This window comes from Papilio xuthus, unplaced genomic scaffold (assembly GCF_000836235.2).
Source record: "Papilio xuthus unplaced genomic scaffold, Pxut_1.1 DF825783.1, whole genome shotgun sequence".
Lineage (NCBI taxonomy): Eukaryota > Metazoa > Arthropoda > Insecta > Lepidoptera > Papilionidae > Papilio > Papilio xuthus.
This window is the reverse complement of record NW_013532866.1, coordinates 1,166,950-1,188,628: the sequence shown is the minus strand read 5'-3', so window position 1 is coordinate 1,188,628 and position 21,679 is coordinate 1,166,950. Positions and strand designations below refer to the sequence as shown.

General features: G+C 33.5%; 1 protein-coding gene across 2 annotated transcripts in view; it reads right to left on the bottom strand.

Moving 5' to 3' along the window:
- The window catches only part of oc (homeobox protein OTX2), a 44,932-nt gene that overhangs the window by 7,041 nt on the left and 16,212 nt on the right, over positions 1-21,679 (bottom strand). For both annotated transcript variants that reach the window (XM_013323212.1, XM_013323213.1), the window contains exon 2: positions 16,769-17,158. In XM_013323212.1, the coding sequence (XP_013178666.1) occupies positions 16,769-17,021 (253 nt within the window). In that variant the 5' untranslated portion in view covers positions 17,022-17,158. The remainder of the gene's footprint in view (positions 1-16,768; positions 17,159-21,679) is intronic.

Genomic DNA, 21,679 nt, shown 5'->3' with positions numbered 1-21,679 from the left:
ATGGTCGTGGTATTTCACCGGGCAAGCCGGGCCAATTCGTGCGAAGATGTTAAAGCGGGCTCTACTACTGTTAAATTATAGTAATATTATTAAATAAAATAATAACTTTACTGTTTCACGTACATTTTTCTACAAACATTTATATGGCAGTCTAAAATGTCTTACACACGACTAAGTATGTAGAAAAAACAACAATTTGTCTATGCCCATTTGACAGACAAAAGCGCGGGCTTGACGTCTTAACCTATCATATAGAAAGTTAAAACACGTAGCTATTTATCAAAGAATTCTTTCATAAAGACACGTAAGTATATTGTTTGTTTTTAAATGAATTATTATTATATATAATTTGTTAAAGGATTACATTTGTGTTAGTTGTTAACATGACCCGCTTTCTTATTTGTTTTACATTTACTATGATTAATGGTTTAAATTATTATACCTAGGTTTGTTGAATAAATTATTTTCTATACTGATATTATTTGAAAGGTATTTTGGGTTTACATATCTTATTTCTTACTTAATATAAACGAATGTTTAGATGGAGGAATGTTTGTTAGTAGGTATTATAAAGCGGAAGAGTTTGTTTAAACGCGCAAATCTCAGGAACTTTTGGTCCGATTTGAAAAAATATTTTTTGTTGGACAGTCCATTTATAGAGCAAGGCTTTTGGCTTTATAACATTACGTTGCGACCAATAGGAGTATTTTAATAACGCGCAGACGGAGTCTCGGGCGACAGCTAGTCTTAACTAAATTTGATATGGGATGATATGGGACGAATATATGGGATACTTTGAAGTTTATTTTTTATTTTTTACGGGCAGATTTGCGGGGAAAAGCTACATATTTTACATACTTGTAATAAGACCGTAATGTTGCCACAATAAAGATTCTATCTCCCAAATAAATTGCATAAAAGGATATTTTTATTTAATTATAAAATGTTAAATTTAAATATAGAACGAAACAAAAATTTGTTGTTCGATTCTCATTTGAAATTTGTTTTTTTAAAAAGTATTTTGTAACTGTACGAAATAAAAAAGCTATTATGCAACAGATCGGAACTCAGCTGGGGCGCAAATTGTTATTAGACTTTTCAATCGCGCGTTCGTTCACGGATTAAAAAAAAAGTAAAATAATGCATCGCGTTCATTCGAAACTAGTCGCGGCCAGTCCCCATTCAGTCGGCTATTCCAAACAAACATTTCATACGAAAACTGTCACATTACCCATGCTATAGAAAAGTGGAAATAAATAGACGTTAGCCCGTCTCTTTCGTATTGTGTAAAACGACACGTGCGCGAGAGGGACGGGTATGTTTCGATTGTTATAGTTGACAATGGGGGCTCGAACGCTAATCCTCATGACATGGCGGCCTTTTTTTAGAGTTAGCGATATTATCTTCACGGATGATTTCTGATAGGGCTACTGCGCAGGGGTGCTGTCAAACTAGAAACTGTCTACTATACGACAAATCAAACAATATATAAAGACGTCAATAATATAGCTAATTTAAAGATAGTATAAAATACTTAAACTGTACAAAAATAACAGATTTACAGTACAAATATCTACTCTGTAAAAGTAATTTTAATATTGCAATGACTCGAGCTAACGTCATTAATTAGTAATCAAACTTAGATTAGATTAAAAAGAATGAAAAATTCAATATAAAATCATTTAAAAAATATAAGTCCTTTTAAAACATTAAATCCATCATGCTATAATTTATTTTCTTGTGTTAAATCTTTTTCCCTAAAATTGTGTAAAATTTTACCCCGCGCATCTGGCAACCCTACACCGTATAAAGCTTGTTTATGGTCGCTTGTCTATGACTGCTAATGGTAGATTCGTGTTCAGATCTCGTTACGGCGTATCGATAAATTTTGAAAGGTGCGGTCGGGACGTAGTATTATAATCTTTTGACTTGGAAATAATATTGGTTCACCGTACCAGACTACGTTACAATATGCACCGGTATATTGGATAAATATCTAGATATGAAGTCAAAGAAGTGGTCTATATTAGTACGTTTATTTCCTACCCATGTAATTGTGTCAGAGCTCTGATTCTACCCAAGTTGGTGACTAGGATATAGTCAACCACGTTCAGTGCAGGTCGACTTCACACATGTCTTTGAATTTATTTACATGTGCAGGTTGCGCCATGCTTTCCTTCATCGTAAGATAACAAAATAACAGTTATTAGGTGGCTAAAGGGTAAGCAGCAGAGAAGAACTGAAATAGAGAAGAGACCGCTGCCCATAGGTATCCACAATTTCAGATAAGTAGTCTACCATCAATCGACATCACAGAAAGAGAATATTTCCCCTGTCTATGCGACTCCTTCTCCGTTTAATACACTTCCCCTTCCAATGCTTTCTTATAAGAATGAAAAGTGGAAGAGGAGTAAAATAAGGTATCCAGATACGCACATTCATCAGACTTTGCGTGGAATTGCTTCCACTTGAGACGTGTCTTCTGTGTGGTCGTGGTATTATATCGGACGAGGTCTATCCGTGCAACTGATGTTGGCGTCTACCAAAGTAAATTTAGCTTTACTTTCTACACGTTCTGTGTTGAAAATGTATAAAACTTATAATGTTACGAAAATTTTACAAGTTTAATAAAAATTCATTAACAGTTTTAATTAGTTACAGCTAGTTTACATTACCAAAAACAATATGCTTTTTTTTTCCTGGTATTACGTAATACAAACTTTTTGTTCTCTTACAACAAAAAGTTTGGCGAAACATTTGCTAATTTAACTGGCAACTTTATTTTTCCGGTATCGTAAGAAACCGCGTCCTAACAAGAGTTTTACTTATTATTTTCCTTTTTTTCACGCCCCCTTGACCCCGGAACGTCCCTAGAGCATCTCCTTTAATGATGTGTAAAGTATTTTAAGGGGGAAAATACAGCTGCGAAGGAAAATCAGACAATAATCAACTGTAAACCATAGATGATAAGATTTAAAATATTATGCACGGAAGAATAAATGGCGGGAACTTGTACTGTCAAATTGACAGCCACGAAGGGATTGTTGTGAATGCGTTCACGGCTTTTAGTGTTGTTGTTTTTAAATTTGGGTTTGCATTTCAAATAGGTTATAGATACCGATAAGGATTAATAAATGTTTAAGCTAGAAATTAAGATAAAATAAAGAAAGAAACACAACATAGAAGTGGAATATAGACTTAAGACTAATTTACGATGTTTTGAGGTTATGTTGTTTTTTATCTTACTTCTTACTATTATAAAAGCGAATGTTTAGATTGATGTATGTTTGTTAGAATGTAGGACTAAGGACTAAACGGATCTAGAACACATAGCCTATTTAAGTTTTTTTTTTTAATTTTGCGCGAACGGAGTCTTGTCGACAGCTATTACAAAGAGGATTTTTTTTTGTTTTTTTTTTGTTAACGCGGCGAATGCGTTTATGCACTCCGCCGCTTCAAAACTACTGAACAGATTAGAAAGATTCTTACACTGTAGGAAAGCTATAATATCCCCGGGTGACATAAACTATATTTACAACTGCTAGTTAAATACATAACCTAATGATATATTTAGCAAACTTTGGTTATATATTTGGTATTCCAAATGCTAAGGGTTCAATGCTATAAATCATGTTAACACATAAATTGTATTCCAGCCACCCTGGGGGTTGAACACGACAAGTTGTGACAGATTACCGTTAGTGCAAACAACTAAGAAGTAAAGCATTCGATTTTCAACCTTAGCACTATAGAGATAGAGTTTAAATTTTGTTATTGTTAAAGCGTATACAATAAGTTATTTTATTAGTCTAATACTGGCAGCCCTATTTTAGGGGTGTGCTAACAGAATTGTTAGTAAATTGAAATTTATCTAATAAATTATTGGCTATTTGTTGCAGTATGAATAGGGGTGGTAAATATTGTGGAAGTTTGTTACAATAGTGTGAATTGCCTTTTGTAAGGGATGATAACTGTGTAGCCTACATGGTGAAAACTTGATTAACATTTGTAATCATATATTGATAACTTAGTTACGTTAAAATACATAAAACAATTAATCATTTACTATGATTTTCCAAATGGTTCAAAATCTTTTTCCTATAAGAATACTAGCTGTCGCCCGCAATTACGTCCGCGTGTTTGGCTAAAAAAATAAATAGAGGTGGACTACTTTTACCATTTAGAGGAATAAAAAATAGATGTTGGCCTATTCTCAGACCTACTCAATATGCTCACAAAATTTCATGAGAATCGGTCAAGCCGTTTCAGAGGAGTATGGGAACGAAAATTGTGACACGAGAATTTTATATATAAAATATCTGACAAAATAAACTTTTGTTCGGCTTTTACGTAGAACTAAGATATTAAAAAAAATAGATTTTTATCAAGTTACATACATATAAAACTTAGATCTATCTTAAACTAGCTGTCGCCCGCGACTCCGTCCGGGTGAATATATAAAAAAACTTAATATATAGATAAGTTAAATAAAAAGCAGCTCTTCAAGGCATAAATTCGAAGAAAAAAAAATTAAATGAATAAATAGTATACTATGTCCGTCTCCTGGCTCTAAGCTACCTCACCAATTTTCAGGCATATCGGTAAAGCCGTTCTTGAGTTATAAATAGTGTAACTAACACAACTTTCTTTTAAATAATCAGACATTTTTTTTTCTTTCATATACAAATTCAATAGTTTTTCTTTAATCTACATTACTTAATTTATTTATTAAATATGACAGAGTTAAAAAAACAATTAAAACAAAATCAATCGGTAGTATTATTATCCTGGCAACACTTAATCATCCGCTAATGGCCGGGGGTGCCCCTAAACTTTGGTTTATCTTCCCCGGCCACACGGGCCCACAAGTTTACGCTACTTCAGTGATAAGTTAATCCTCATTGAGACGACGGTATACCGCTATCTCTGTCGCACGATGAGGGGTCCTCAACATTTTATTAGTAAATACATAAAGAGAATTAATAGTACTGTAAAAAATGATTATTTTGTTAATTTTTTAAATACTAGCCGCCGGCCGCGATTCAGTCCGCGCGGAAAAATAACTTAGTAACCTATGTGTTATACCAGATTATGTTCTACATCTATGCCAATTTTTAGTGAGATTAATCCAGCTGTTATGGTGATACTGTGATAAACCATACATCCATCTAAACATTCACATTTATAATATTAGTAAGATTCAACTGGTGTTTCTATAGTTTTTATATTTAACCACCGTTGAAATAAAAATTATAAACGTATAACAAATATCAACAATTATAAAGAGACTATATTTAATATGAAATCCTCAAAATCATACTAATTTTCCACTTTGCAACGGTATGAAATTGAATTTGCAGCGTGAATTGCTGCGCAAACAGATAGCGTCGACGCGTGCACGCCACGTGCCGCTTCGAGCGCGACTGATAAATGATTATATAATCGCGTACCATAGACAATGTCAATTCGTTACACCTACTCATAGACCAGATGGTAACTTTGAATGAATGGGCTAATGTAAAGATGTAACCGTAAGAGCGTCGGTGGCTTAGGGGTCAAGCAAGGCTCGACGGATTTCCATGAAATTTAGTATACATATAGAATAAAAATCTGGAAGAACAGATAGGCTACTAATTATGTTTTTTTAATACCGCGCGGACGAAGATGTGGGCGACATCTAGTTTGATATACAATATTGTTAAGTTTTACTTTTGTTTTATTAATATTTGTAATACTTAACAATTGTTAAATTAATGTTTCTCATTGTAAAATCAATATTAAGAGAATATTTGTAAGTTTGTATGTTATTGTGGGTAGTTCAAATAATCATTGCCCCAACAATAAACCACTAAGCAATAGTATCATTTCGTCTCACCAACGTAGTGCCACTTAGACACGCGCCAATATTTTGTGAGCATTAAAAACATTAGCAGCACGTGTCCACACGTCCGACTCCCACGGCAGTCAACATTCAAGTGTTTATTCTGAATAATGACTAGTTAATGTCGAACTACCCTCAATAAAAATAATCATCTTTAGTTTTAAAATATACTACAATTTATACGTTTCTAGCAGTGGCATTAACAACTTACTACAAGGCAAAGGAAAATTCAGCATTTATATAATACTAGCTTTCGCCCGCGATTCCGTCCGCGTGGAATAAAAAAAATAATTAGTAGCCTATGTCTTCCTCCAGACTATTTTCTATGTCGATGACAAATTACATTAAAATCCGTTGAGGCGTTCTAGAGATATTTTCAAAAAAACATAAATCTATCCATTCAAACATGCGCATTTATAATATTAGAAAAAGCTAGTATTTTTTAGTTAAAGCAGTGTCTACATTTTATTTGGTAAAACAAAACCCGCAATATATTTCACATTTCATTGGGGTTTCCGCCCTCAGGGTGCACTCACAAAAAGATAACAAACAGTAAAACAACTCCACAAACTTAAGTGTTGACACAACAATTAACGGGGCACAGTGTAACACTTCCTACCACAGTTAGGGGATGAAATACGTAAGGGTATCAATTAGGCTAGAATATAAGACATTGGGTTCGAATCCCGCCATGTACCAATGTGTTTTTCAATTTCCTATTTACAAATGTACATTTATTCGACGTTCTTACGGTGAAAGAAAACATCGTGATGCTGCACATATCTGTGAAGAAATGTGAAGTCAGCCAACCCGCATTTGGCCAGCGTGGTTGACTATGGCCTAATCACCCTTAACTTAGGGTAGGCTCCAAGCCCCTCAGTGGGGACGTATAGTCAGCTGATGATGATGATAAGATACTCGTTGTCGCCGTTTGAATATATCTCCAGAACGGCTGAACGGATCTCGATGAAATTTGGCATACATATAGAACATCATCTGAAAGAACACATAGGCTACTTATCATGTTTTTTTAATTCAGCGCGACGGAGCCGCGTGTGACAGCTAAGTCTTACTAATCTTATAAGTGATAGATGAATAGATGGATGTTTGTTGTAGGTATCTCCAGAACGGCTGCATGGATCTCGCTGAAATTTGTCATACAGATGTAGAATATAATGTGGAAGAGCACATAGGCTACTAATTAAGTATTTTTTTTCTTTTCGCGCGGACGGAGTCGCGTTGAGCTAGTAATGAAATAAAATCAAATTGTTTTCGTTACATTTGGCCGGTAACATCTCTAAATCAAATTCCTAACCCCACGCTTGCCTCGGGCGTGTGCCCATTGCATAAATAAACATGATAGAGGGTGTGAATTTTCGCACACCAATTTATTTTAGGGGACTCAAGATATGGGAAAACATTATTTTAAGCACCTGCGGCTATATTGATGGTATGGTTTTTTAAACAAAGAATAAAAGTTATTAAGATTTGTTGACGTTAATTTCAGGCACAAAATGACGTAGTTATCAAATAGGAAAGAAAGTAGTATGAGATCAGATATTTTGAAAATATTATTAACTAACTACCGACCGAAACTTCGAATTAAAAAAAAAACTTTATTAGTAGCATATGTATTGAGACTATGTTCTACATGTATGCAGAATTTCATAGAAACGTTGAGACGTTCAGGAGATACCTTCTAACAAACATCAATCTAAACATTCGCATTTATAATATTTGTAAGATTTTAAATGTGAATGTCTGCATTAAATCAATACTTTGCAAAATATTAGTTGCACTTTCTTATTTCTTAGTAGAATTATTGACTATATAACATTTAAAATGTATAAAAACTAATTCCTTTTTTTTTAAAGCATAACAATATTTTAAGCTATCTCTGCTTTGTATCGGCTTAAATAGCATATAGGGGAATGTCAAACTTTAAAGAAAAATCTGATACCTATTCCCCACCCTATTTCCACAATGTTGCCATCAACAAACAATTTTCCCCCAATGAATGCAAGATTTGTCCGAGTACGTGTGAAAATTAACACTTGCTTAAGACTACCGGATTGTATTCGCTTGATTTAATAATGTTTTGGTAACTGTATTTGCATAATTGAATGTTTTTCTTACTTTAAACTTAGGAAGATGTTTATAAAATGAAAACCAAGAAGAAGCCAATTGCGTAGTGATTAAGGGCACGGATTTCTAATCACGTAGTCGAGAGTTCGAATCCCAACATTCGATTATAGTCGTAAACCATCTTAGCACAAGCCTTGAGCTAAATTGGAACTGTACAAGAATTATTATTATAGTAAATTCATAAAATATGCTAATATTACAAAAAAATCGCGGTTATAGGGTTAATAGTAATGATAAACGTCTTAAAACTGCAATATTTAATGACTATATCGATATTAAACTAAATAAAAGTTATCCTTATATATATATAATTCTTCTGTGAGTGTGTATGTCACTGAACTTCTCTCAAACGACTGGACCGATTTTGATGATTTTTTTTTGTGTGTGTTCAAGGGGATCTGGGAATGGTTTAGATTCACAATTTTGTCCGCTGGACAATGTTTTTTTTAATTAATTTTTAATATATTAGTAGTTGTTGATTTTGGAATGTTTTACATTGGATCCGACAGACGACAGACAGATTGGATATAGAACATAGTCTGGAGAAAAACATAGACTACCAATTACGGTTTTTTTTATTTCGCGCGGACGGACTCACGGGCGACAGCTAGTAATGCGAATGTTTAGATGGATGTTTGTTAGAAGTTATCTCCAGAACCGCTGAATGGATCTCGATGTTATTTGTCGTAGACGTAGAACATAGTCTGGAAGAACACATAGGCTACTTACTAAGTCGTTTTTGTTGATTTCCATTATTATATATCTCAGTTAATTCAAAGATCATAAGAGAGAAGACAATATTATTTTTTGTTCCTGAAGTAATTCCTAATATTTCTTCTTGTTTAAACAGACTATGTTATTAGTGTATAATCTTTAAGCTGGTGTTGCTATTAACAAGCTTGCAGTATTGCCAGCTAATGTTCTAAATTATATTAATTAGTCGCAATTTAATCGGTTAAACCCAACCAGCTGATGCAGCTAATCCCAGATCGGGATAAAAACGAAAAAAAGCTAATTAACACGTTGTTTTTCTTTATTTAATACGGATTAGTGGATTATATGCTATTTTCTATTTTAACGGCTATTTTCTCGTTATAACGGTTTATTAGAATTATCGTGTTATTAATACAGCTTAAAGTTAAGTGGAATAGCTTTATCTTAGATGCTACTGGGATATTTTTAATAACTATTGAATGAGTTTTTATAGCCGACTAACTGTCGCCCGCGACTCCGTCTGCGCAGAATAAAAAAGATAACTAGTAGCCTGTGTGTGTGCCACATTTAGGTCGAATTCCATCAAGATCTGTTGAGCCGTTACGTAGATATCCATCCATCTACGAAAAATAGTCGCCCCTCATATTCTCCTTGAAATGTTTTTGTACTGGTATTTTGACAATGGAAACTTACTGCTGTTAATTTACTTTTAATGTGTTTGAACATTTCAAGACTCGAGCTTTAGCAAGACTAACGATCAGCAATTGATTTTTATATATATCATTGATAAGGGTAATTATAAAAACAATTTTTAGAGACAGTCTCGACTACAAGCATTTAAACGTAGCAAAATAACATTCTCAGTAGAATGACATATCTGATAAGGCTTGACGACGACAAGACCACTGCATTAAAGCTCGTAAGTTAAAAAAAAACAAAACAAACATGGCGTCGCAAGATGGCGGGCACTTCAAAGCGCGCCGACGGTAGCCGCGCTCTCTGTTGGAATTCATAAATGATAAATTTAATATAATTTATGATGGCTTCGGATCGAATTAGAGATGTTACAACTGTATGTTAAATAATACTTTGACAAAGATTTACATATTAAAATTTACTTTAAAGTTTAGTACTCGAAAGTTGTTATACTAGCTGTTGCCCGCGACTTGGTTTACGCGAAACAAAAAAAAATATATAATAAGTAGCCTAAACATTCATCAATACTTTGTTCTATATCTGTGTTAATTTCATCGAGATCCGTTGAGATACATTCGCATTAATGTTACTAACATTGTTTGGTATTTAAAAGTTTCAGGGTCAAAATGGTGAAAATCAAATCGGCACAAAATAACAACGCTTATAGCCTGTCCATTTGACAGATTTTTTTTACTAGATGGCTTTATGTGGCCAGCAGCAGACATTATAAGTAAAAATATATTCGATATTTAAAAATTTAATTTACCTTGTATAAACGATTTATGATGCAATTTTTTATTGCTTTAATTAGATTTAAATTTATTTGACGCCTTATAATTAAAAATACACTATCATACTCCATAAAGTATATTTGAAGGTGTAAACGCTGTAGTAAATAAAATAAATCAATATATCCTTGATATAAGGTTATTGACTGCATTAAGAAAGATACAGTATGATGTTTAATATCTTACTTTTTACTAATAATATACCTGGATGACCGCAGCTTTGCTCGGTATTTTTTAATTAAATTGTGTATTTTTGGAAATTACATTTAAGTACGAATTACTAATAAAATAATGAAATATGAATAATATTTTTCGATCTTACCGATAGAAAAATTTAAGTTTATGTTTAAGTTGATTATCGATAAAATACGAATAAAATGACATTTTCTAAAAATGATTCCTAGCTAGATCGATTTATCGCCCTCGAAACCCCCCTATATACTAAATTTTATGAAAATCGTTGGAGCCGATTCCGAGATATATATATACAAGAATTGCTCATTTAAAGATATAAAATAAATACGATGTTTGGATGGATGTTTATTAGAAGATATCTCCGGAACGGCTCAACAGATCTTGCTGAAATTTGGCATACATATAGAATATAGTCTGGAAGAACGTATAGGCTTGTTTCTTTAATACCTCGTGGATGAAGTCGCGGGCGACAGATAATAAAAAGTGAAACTGATATTGTAAACACAAAAGTTAGTTTGTTACTAATTAACTCCAAAACGACTGAACGTATTTAAATGGAATTTGGCATACTTATAGAATGTAGTCTGGAATAAGACATAGGCAATCCCGATTTTTTTTAATTTTTCGGGTGGTTTTTGGTATTTCATACATTCAGTTTTTTCATCCGTAAGCACGAAGTTGCTGGCAACAGTTAATCAAATATTAATTATAGCCTCTTCTCCTTGTTATAATAAATGTTTTTTTTTAATTTGTATTCTTTCTGACTTATTAATCAACTTTATATTGACATGGGTATTATTTTAAGTTTTTAAAAATCAATATTGTGGTAAAAACAGCTCTATATAAATCTCAACGGTCAGTCGCGTAAAATATGATAGTTAATTCGTCCCGGAGACCGCGCGTCATGATTTCACGGCGAAGTTATCTTGCTGCACTTTTTGATAAATATAATTCATTACTTCATATATCTTGAGTTTAAGTTATTTGGACATAATTGTGGACTGGGCAGAGAGTAAATTGTTCATCTTACTAATATTATAAATGCGAACGTTTAGATGGATGGATGTTTTAAGGTATCTCCAAAATGGCTCAATGCTCTGGAATTTAGTGTATAGAATACAGTCTGGAAGAGCACATAGGCTAGCAATCATGTTTTTTTTCCGCTAGGATGGAGTCACGGGTGACAGCTAGTACATTATAAAGCCTTTTTGGTGATAAACCGAAGGAAAATCTTCGCTGAATCATCATTAGCTCACTATAAGTCCCCACTGGGGGTTTCATAGCCTATCCTAAATTAGGAGTGATTAGGCCATAGTCAACCACGATGGCAGAGTTCGGGACTTCACACATATCTTTGAATTTCATCGCTGATATGTGCAGCATCACGATGTTTTCCTTAACGTCTGGAAGATACATAGGTTACTTGATGTGATATCACATATAATTCGGACGCGGACGGAGTCGCGGGCAACAGCTGGTAGATACATAACTAAAGAACTATTATAAAAACAGATTATAAAATGAATATTATTTTGACATTGATATAAATATAACTGGTGGTATAACTCTTAAGAAAAACTAATTAAAGAAAAAGTTAAGAATTCCCTCAAAAACTTTTGCGATGAAACAAAAAACATAATATGTTAAACTTCGGCAAAGTAATTTAAAAGAAACATTTATCGAGCAACTAATTTGTTTCTTTATTGTTTTTCAAAGGATTCTAAAGCCAACTACACACCTTCTGAACTAATACTGTCAAATTAAATCAAACATCGAACAGGAGCGTCAGAAGCGTCAGTGCTCAAGCACTTGACTTGGAATCTCCAGGTCCTTTTATCCGACCGTCTTACGGTGAAGGAAAACATCGTGATGCCTGCACATATCTGAGAAGGAATTCAAAGATATGTGTTAAGTCAACCCGCACTGTGTCAGCGTGGTTGACTATGGTCTAGTCACCCCTAACTTAGTGTTGACTCCGAGCCCCTCGGTAGGGACATATAGCTGATGATGATGAAATCGAACGTGTGTTGTCAACATTATAAACTTTAATTAAACTGTAAAGTTCTTAGTTCAGCAACAAGTTTGAACTGTACAATCAGACTGTGCAAAAACAAGTATCGGGTCTAAAATAGTCCACAGAGAATTTTAAATACCACAATATTCCAATGTCGAAATAGTTTAAATAACTTAAGCAATTGAAACTTTGTTATGTTAAGACAAAAAAAAATAAAAAAGTTCTTTGAGACATATCATTTATTAAGGCGAGTTCACACTATAACAAAAAAACATGTGATATCAGATTTTTCAAAAAAAAAAAAATGTTTTCAACTCGATGTTTAGTTAGTACTGAAATAGGTTAAAACTCATACTTTTATTATTTCTTTCTACCTTAAAATGAAATTAAAAAAAATCTTATGTTTTCTTTTTGTTTTTTTTTTTATTTTTTTTTATCATTAAACGTACCGATGCACACCACACGTATTGTAAGGGCAATCAACTTACTATACTCGTAAGGTTTCTGTTTCCGTTTGACACAATGACCCATATATTGATTTTGTAACCTAACACTGTGATATCAAATGTGTGGCCCTTAACAAGGGCCGTGTTTTGATGAACGCGATGTTGATATTTATTTGAAATCTGAAAGCGCCAGTGAGAGAGGCAAAAAAAGTGTGTGTGACTGAATACAAAAGTACAGCTACAAAGGTAGAGGGAAAGAGAAGAAAGTATGGATGGATTTTGTATATAAAGGTATGCGTAAGAAAGTAAATTCAGATAATAATTTTGTGGGAATTTTTATAGAATAGAGGTAAAACAATTAATTTCCAAGAATTCCACTCTCTTTCGAAATCTATTTGAAAAGTGTTTTCTCAATTACTTATAAAACATTGAGATAATTGAAATTTTATTTTCTTTCAGAATTCCAACTTTCTAATTCTGATTACGACAAAAATGAAAATGGGGATCACAAAAAAAATGATCAATTAATTATACCGCGAAAAAGATTAAAAAAGCTACTGGCCGTATAAAATTCTAAGGGACGCCACTAAAAAGGAAATATACAATGAAAAAAATAAATTTCAAAAAAAGAACGCCCAGCTGCCAGCGTTACGCCGCATAGCGTCTATTGTGCGAAGGGGACAACGCTATTCGGGGTGAATCTAGAGTGAAAGAGAGATGTATACGGATTAAAGGGAACTCGGTAGAGGATTAATTTTATTCCCGCATTAAATGTGTATTGGGCATTAAATCTAATAGGTCGCGAGCCGTTAATTTTGTTTACTGATTTACAAGAGTTTTATTAATACTAGAGAGTTTACAAGAATGTTGGTTTTCCGAAGACCGGTAGCGAGGTTTATATGAAATCAATCAGCCGGATACAGATTAAAAACGAGTTTATTGAAACTCACCATAGAGGATTGCGTTGCTTTAAACTTTAAAACTAAAATTAAAAAAGTTTGTACATTTGCTAGTTTTGGTAAATCTAAATCTATTTTTTACATATCATTAAAAATATATTTATATTATGCCATATTATATACTTTTTGGTGAAACTTCTTTTTCTTTTTAAAAGTAACTGGCTACCTGAAGGATGCAAAAAAAATTGCCAACTTTTTTCACGCAACCCCTTTGAGGATTAAAGTCCGGGTGTTTTTTTTATTATTCTGCTGTGTTTTAAAATGATGATACATCCTTTTTCATGTCTCACCATGTGTGCATTTTCATGAATGAGTATAGCCCTTTCTCTTTCGTTTCACGTGTAAGGAAGCGAGATATATCAGTGCGTCTAGTACGAATATTTGCGAGATATGCCTTCGTATCGTCATTGCCAATTATGTCAAAATTAGTATAAGATTCTTGGTGTACATTACGTAACAAATATTCCTGATAGTCATACGTGAATGACACGGTTTGAATAGATGGATTTTTGTTAGAAGCTATCTCCGGAACGGTTGAACGGATCTTGATGAAATTTAGTATAACTGAACATAGTCTGGAAGAACACTATAGGCTTATAATTAAGTATTTTAAATAAGTGCGGACGGAGTTGCGGGCGACAGCTAGTTATTTTATAGATCTATTTAACAAGGTACTAACTTTGATGTTTTTAAAAAAGACTTCATAGAAACATTATTTTCAATATTCAATCTATAGTCAAGATGAAGGTTTTCATAGACTTCCGAAGGGTCTAAGAAACGGGGGAGGCCTAATCTTTACTCTTCAGTTCCCCTTTGAGAGCCCACGGATTTGTGTACAACCCACAAAGTTACCCTTTTTAACTGGTCGCTTTTTTACTTGCCTCGAGGGTGACCGTGATAGGACGAGAAAGATGTATTTTGTTTTTACATCTTAAGAAAACATTTCTGTATTATTAATAGTTATAATTTAATTAATAATCTGTGTTTTTTTCTGTTGATTGTGGATATCAATTTTAGGAGCGTCGGTGGCTCAAGGGTTAAAGCACTTGATTTGTAATCTGCAGGTCCTGGGTTCGAATTTGATTTTCGATTTACATAATGTACATTTATCCGACGTTCTAACGATGAAGGACAACATCGTGATGCTGCACATATCTGCGAAGAAATTCATAGATATATCTGAAGTGAACCCGAACTTGGGCAGCATTGACTATGGCCTAATCACCCCTAACTTAGGGTAGGCTGCGAACCCCTGGGTGGGGACTTATAGTGAGCTGAGGATGCTTTTCAGAATGGTTACGACAGTGGACTGTTATGTTTAAAATTATTTTTTAACTATCCATAGGAAAGATTACTTTCAAAATTTTTGTGCTTATCTAGATTTTTTATATCACATAAAATTTACAAATAAATTAAAAATAAATTCGTATTTACAATAGTACAAATGTTACAACATCAAAATTCCAACCAGACACTAATTAAAGCAACTAACAAGCGACTTCCGTTTCCCCGCATTTCGGGAGTACCGGGGTAGTGGCAACATTGGGGCCGAGAGGTGGGGATAAGCCGCTTATAAGGGGGACGCGCGGCCTGTTTTGATTATTTCGAAGGATGTCTTCTTGCGACGTAAATTATGCATCGCTCCTATTCTCTCCGTTGTGCCTTAGAACTTGCTCGTAAATATATAATTTAGATTGGAAATGTTATGTTCCGAGAGTTTTATGTATTTTCTTGAATAATAAATGTCATTGAAATTTGATATCAATATAGCTTGCGTATAAAACACGATTAACTAATATTTTGCGTATTTTTAACGTGGGTTTCTGACAAAATCTCTGTATAAAATGTATTGTCATCTCTGTCTTTCATTTTTGATAAAACAGAGATAATAGTATGTTTTGAATGATTTTGCTCTTAGAAACCCATAGTTAAGTTAACTAGTAGTTTTAGCAAGTAAAATCTATCTAGCTGAAGCAGAAATTTGAAAAATATAAATACGGTGGCTAAAGTGAACTAAGCCATTCTGCTGGTTCTATCACACTTGTCAATTTAGGCAAAAATGTCATTAAAAAAACAGTCTGCAGGATGGCCTTATGTCATCTCTATAGCTAAATGTTGAATCTTTTTGATCTTTAAAATGCAACTTTAAAATATGAAAAGATGTCTTGAAAAAACATAGTATCAAAACTGTATGTATTCTTTCAACAAACATTTGTATTAATTTAAAACTAGAAAAATTACAGAATAAGTCAGTTAAACAGGAAATTATTTTGTATATGGTAATACTGGTAGGAAAAGGAAATCGTAAAATGAAAATACGAAGGCCAAGTTGAATTTCAAGTTGCGTCTTCAGGGCGGTCGTTTTAATGAGAATTCAGAATATCTACTGAAAATAATTTCCTCATGAACTCGGTCAACGGAACCGAATGTTACCTGTGGAGATATTTTCAATTTCCTTAAAATTTGGGGGATTATTATTTTTCTTTATTATCGTCTGTTATGATTTAAGATAAGAAATTATTTATAAGCCGTTTGTTCCTTTAAGTGATTTTGTAATAATTAATTTAATAAGTAAATTGTTTGAGTCATGGGATTCCGCAGCCGGTGGTGCTCTGTTTTTAATAAATAAATTTAATATGATATGTTTTGTATGGTAATTTATTTTATATATGAAATGTACTATATTAAGAATATGATGAATAAAGTTATAATAAATAAATAATTAATAGTCAAATCTATTAAAACTTAACTTGATACTAAGTAGGCGTGTGGTGTGGACTACAAGTACACAAAATAATGGCGTCCACAACTTTGAGCAGATATAATATTTTGTTCTGTTTTTAATTTTTCTGCCTGTCTAGTGTGTTATGGTTACATTATAAGGTCTTTAAAGACCGATACTTATTTAAAAAATAAAAAAAAACACTAACCTTGGGGAAATCCAACTGCTTCCAATCCGTGATGCGTCAACCCGAAAGGTCCCAATCCACCCAACGGCCCTGGTCCCATGCCCATGTGGTGGGCACTCGAATGATGGGCGTACGGATTCTGGGCTAAAGGCGAAGGCTGCTTTAGATAATGGAAGTAATGATGCAAAGGCGTTGTTGAATGGTGAGCCTGTGGTGCCGCCGGCCCAGTCGCCGTCGGGCCCGTGGCCGAAGCTGAGTTTGTCAACAGCGCCATATTGCTTTTTGTTTTTTTTTTTATCCGAAAGACAAAGGTAGTCACCGCGTTTGCCTCTTCCGCGTGTGTATTGACATTTTGGCTGTTGGTTTGTCTTTTTTAATCTGTAATCGGCAGCTGGGGTGACATTTTGTTATCTGAAACAAAAGAGGTTTTCGTTAATCCTTTAAAGAATTAGTTTACCTGTTCTTTTTAGGTAGCTAGTCGTTTGTACACCAAAATTTATTATTAACTTATACTAAGAAAATTCAACACAACTAACTCAACTATCTAGTGAGATAAAAACACGTTGTATACTATTTGTGATTTCAAATTCAGTAGACAAGAAAAAAATTTATATAAAAAATATCAAATTGAAATTAAACAAGTTTCGCTTCATAAAGCAATTTATCCATCAATTAGATATACGTCAATTATAATTACAAATACTGTCAATTATATTTTTTTTGCGTAATTCACCTTTTTGGTGCACAATTGGCGTGTTATTGGGAGATTTTGTGCGCTATGGCAACACAATGGGAGTCAAAAGCGCGGGAACGCCTCGTGATTTATTTGAATGGGCGCGAATTCGTCACGTATCCTACAAGTTTGAATATAGAATTGAAACATTTAGGGTTCTGTATACAGGTACAGCGGGGTTAGACAAAGTGACTTCGTCTCAAAGCGAACTTCAAAAATGTATGGAATTAACGCGCGACATTCACGTGACTTATCCAAAGTTATTATCAGTTCTATGCAGTTCTAAAGTTTGTTATGGAATCGCTTCGGGGCGAATGCACTTTATCTATTTATATACCAATGTGCTCTTCAATTTTCGAATTTCATATGTACTGACGTTCTTATGGTTATGTAATATTATATATAACTGTCATCCGCGACGAATTAAAAAACGTAATAATAGCATAGGTGCTCTTCCAGGTTATGTTCTACATCTGTGATAAATATCAGCGACATTCATGTAGCCGTTCTGAAGATATCTACAATCATCCATCTATCCATCTAAACATTCGCATTTATAATATTAGTAAGATAAGAAGAAATTAAGTTTGGTCTATGTCAAGGGTTTCTTCAATACAGACGAATTGTGAATCTTCTCCTTTTTGAAGTCGATTAAAAACATTTATATTTCTACGGGACCTTAACACGTGTTTTTACCTTAGTTTTTTCTTTCTTTTGTATTCGCAAAGGTAATATGTAGGTACATGTTTACAGACATTTTGTCACGTTTATTTTTTTTTTTGCGTCTGTTACCTGAGATTCCTTTTGGCAAATTGAAATCGCGTGCTTTGTGTTGGTATATTTCAATTTTACTATTACGAAGGCATGATACGTAACTTGGTGAATAACTTTTTTTTTCAAAAATAATATAACTATCGTAAGTAGTGTATGTTCTTCCAGACTATGTTCTACATCTATGACAAATTTCATCAAGATCCGTTGAGCTGTTCTAGAGATAATATTATACCTTCTACATCCATATAAACTTTTGCATTTATAATATTAGTAAGATTACATTGAACACACCTAATACACTAAAAACACAATTATGTAAACCCTTAACTTAGGGAAGGCACCGAGCCGCTCGATGGGGACGTGCAGTAAGCTGATGATGATATAAACTTCGTTAACATAAATAAAAATTATACAAAAATACTGGATGTAAAAAAACGCCAACGAGCTAGCGGCCATTTAAATTCGTCAAAATAGCGAAGCAACCGCTGGCCATAACCCGCAAATGCAGAATCGTTGCCTATCTTTAATCGACGGAGGAGAGGACGAACAGAAAGAGAAGATTTCTACTTTCAATGTGTCCCCTTCCTCTGTCAAATCCACTTCTTAGCCTTATGAGAAAAGGGTGAGAAGGGAAACTAAAATTTGGCATCCAGTACCACACTCATCAAAACATGGAATAGCTTCTACTTGACACTTGCCCGTTTAGGTGAGTCGGACCTCGCATCCTTTACACAATGAAAAAAATCTTCTATTTGTTTACAGTGAAAGTAATTTTTTTTTTATATTGTCACTTTCATAAATTTCCTAATAGATATCGTTTCTAAGAAACTTTCCTATTCTTTAGCCCACCTTGATTCAGTCCACAGATTATCCCTAAACCGCACAGATATCGAACTTAGATATACAATTTTAAACTGTACTCATAAGCAATAAAGTTTAATTTCCAATGCTATTTAAATAAAAAACTAAATAAAAAAGTCAAATGAATTTCAACTTTAACACCAAAGTGTAAAGACTAATTTGGAATGTAAGTAGGTTTTTTTTTGCAAGGATTTTCGCTCGAGCGAAGTTTTAGCGGCAACTCCTTGGAAGGTGTTCAATTGTAGTACAGCCACACTTGGGTTTTTCTTACGCGGTGTGTCCGCATCATTGCTTCCTTTAAGGAGTTTACATAGAGGTAGATGTTGAGATATTTTTTTTATTAGCGTGTTACATTCAAATTGCCTGTTACATTTTCGTGTACGTTTACGAGGTTGGACTAGTTTATTATATACCTACAATTTACTAATATTATAAAGATGAATGTTTGTATGGATGTTTGTTAGAAGGTAACTCCAGAACAGCTGCATGGATCTCGATGAAATTTGGCATAGTTGTAGAACATAGTCTGGAAGAACATATAGGCTACTTATTAAGTTTTTCTAATTACGCGCAGATAAAGTCGCGGGCAAATGCTTATCTATCTATGTGTATATATAAAAATCAATTGCTATTCGTTAGTCTCGCTAAAACTCGAGAACGGCTGAACGGAACTATCTTTTCTTATTATTAAAATGTTCGAGGAGGTCTAGGGAAGGTTTAAAAGGTGAGAAAAACTCAAATATTTTCCGCGAAAACCCTGAACACAGTCGTATTCTTTTTCTCATATAAGAGGCTGAATAAATCTCGCTGAAATTCGGCATAGATGTAGAACATAGTCTGGAAGAACACAAAGGTTACTAATTACGATTTTTAATAACCGCATTAGCTGCTTTTTAAAAATGTTTTTTTTTTTAATTTAAAGAAAACAAACTGTAATTTTATAACACTTCCTTTTTTAGATACAGGTATAAGAAAACATGGAAAAAATAATTAATATTTGTCTACGCAACTTTTCTCTTTTTGATGGCTCTTTTGCAGTCATTTTAAATGTTAAAATTATTTATATCCATCCCCTATACACGTGGTGTTAATAACGCGAGAAATCTATTTGTACGTGTTCGCAAACGCCCATAAATAATACAAATGTAAACAGCCGCCATATTGTGGAGAGCAAACATTTCGCGCCCTTTCTATGTTTGCGCAGTTGGCAGTATTGAAGGCCGTCACTAAACGGTATACAAAATGATACATCGATTTATTTCTACTGATATTTTGTTAAAAAAAAGGAACAACTAGAGGTTGAAATAAAATCGTAGATTTAAAAAAAGAACGTAAACAATATTGTAACAGAAATTTTAAAAAGTATAACATAAGATTTTTATTTCTTTTATAAGAACCTAGGTGTTGCCGTCTTCGTCCGCGCGGAATTAAAAAAAAACTTAATAAGTAGCCTATGTGTTCTTCCAGACTATGTTCTATATCTATGCCAAATTTTAGTTAGATTCATGCAGCCGTTCTGGACATATGTTCTAACAAACATCCATCTAAACATACGCATTTATAATATTAGTAAGATTGGTAGGTTAGAAATGTAACTATTATAATCCATAGCTCTAATGATTATTGATGGAGACTGCTTAACGTCTCTGAGTACGGCATTAAGTGTATATTATATCATTAAAATTACAATCTTCTTACTAATATTATAAATGCAAATGTTTTGAAAGATTGACGGATGGATGTTAGTAGATATCTTCAGAACGGCTGCATGGATCTTGCTGAAATTTGGCATACACGTAGAACATAGTCTGGAAGAACACATAGACTACTAAGTTTTCTTTTAATTCCGGACAGAGTCGCAGGCGATTGCTAATACTCTATACATCTAATTTTGGTACAATTTTCGTTCATTCGTCGTTCCATAACAATAGCGGTTGACAAAAGGTGCCGACAAGCTTTGCGGTTCCAACCACAAATGGATACTCGGAAATTTCTGTTGAAAAAAAAAATTACCCGCCATAGAAACTTTAATGGTGTCCCTCGATGCGAGAAATTTGTCACAATAGCACACCCCTAGTTGACAATTATCACGCCTGAAATTAATTCTTTTGTAGCTCATAATATACTTGCGTTTGTACATATGTAATAAATAATAGCTTATATATATTAACTGTCGCAACGTCCGCGCGGAATTAAAAACTTAATTAGGTAGCCTATGTGTTCTTCCAGACTATGTTCTACATCTATGTCAAATTGCAGCAAGATCTATGTAGCTCTGTAGATACTTTCTAACAAACATCCATCAAAACATTAGCAATTAGACGATTAGTAAGATTTGTTTTTTTTTTACAGTTTTGCATATGACCTTGATAGTCGTTTGTTGTCAAGAGTTTTTTTTCTTTACATTTCTAGTCTTTATTTGGCTAAAGGTTTTATTAGAAATATTTATGTACAATAAGTTATCTTGTAATATAAAGTTCAGCCTTGAAGAGTATTGTATTGAAAATAATCCTAAAAGTTAGTTTGTATTTTTTCTGAGCAACTTTAAATAAACAGTAGCCATG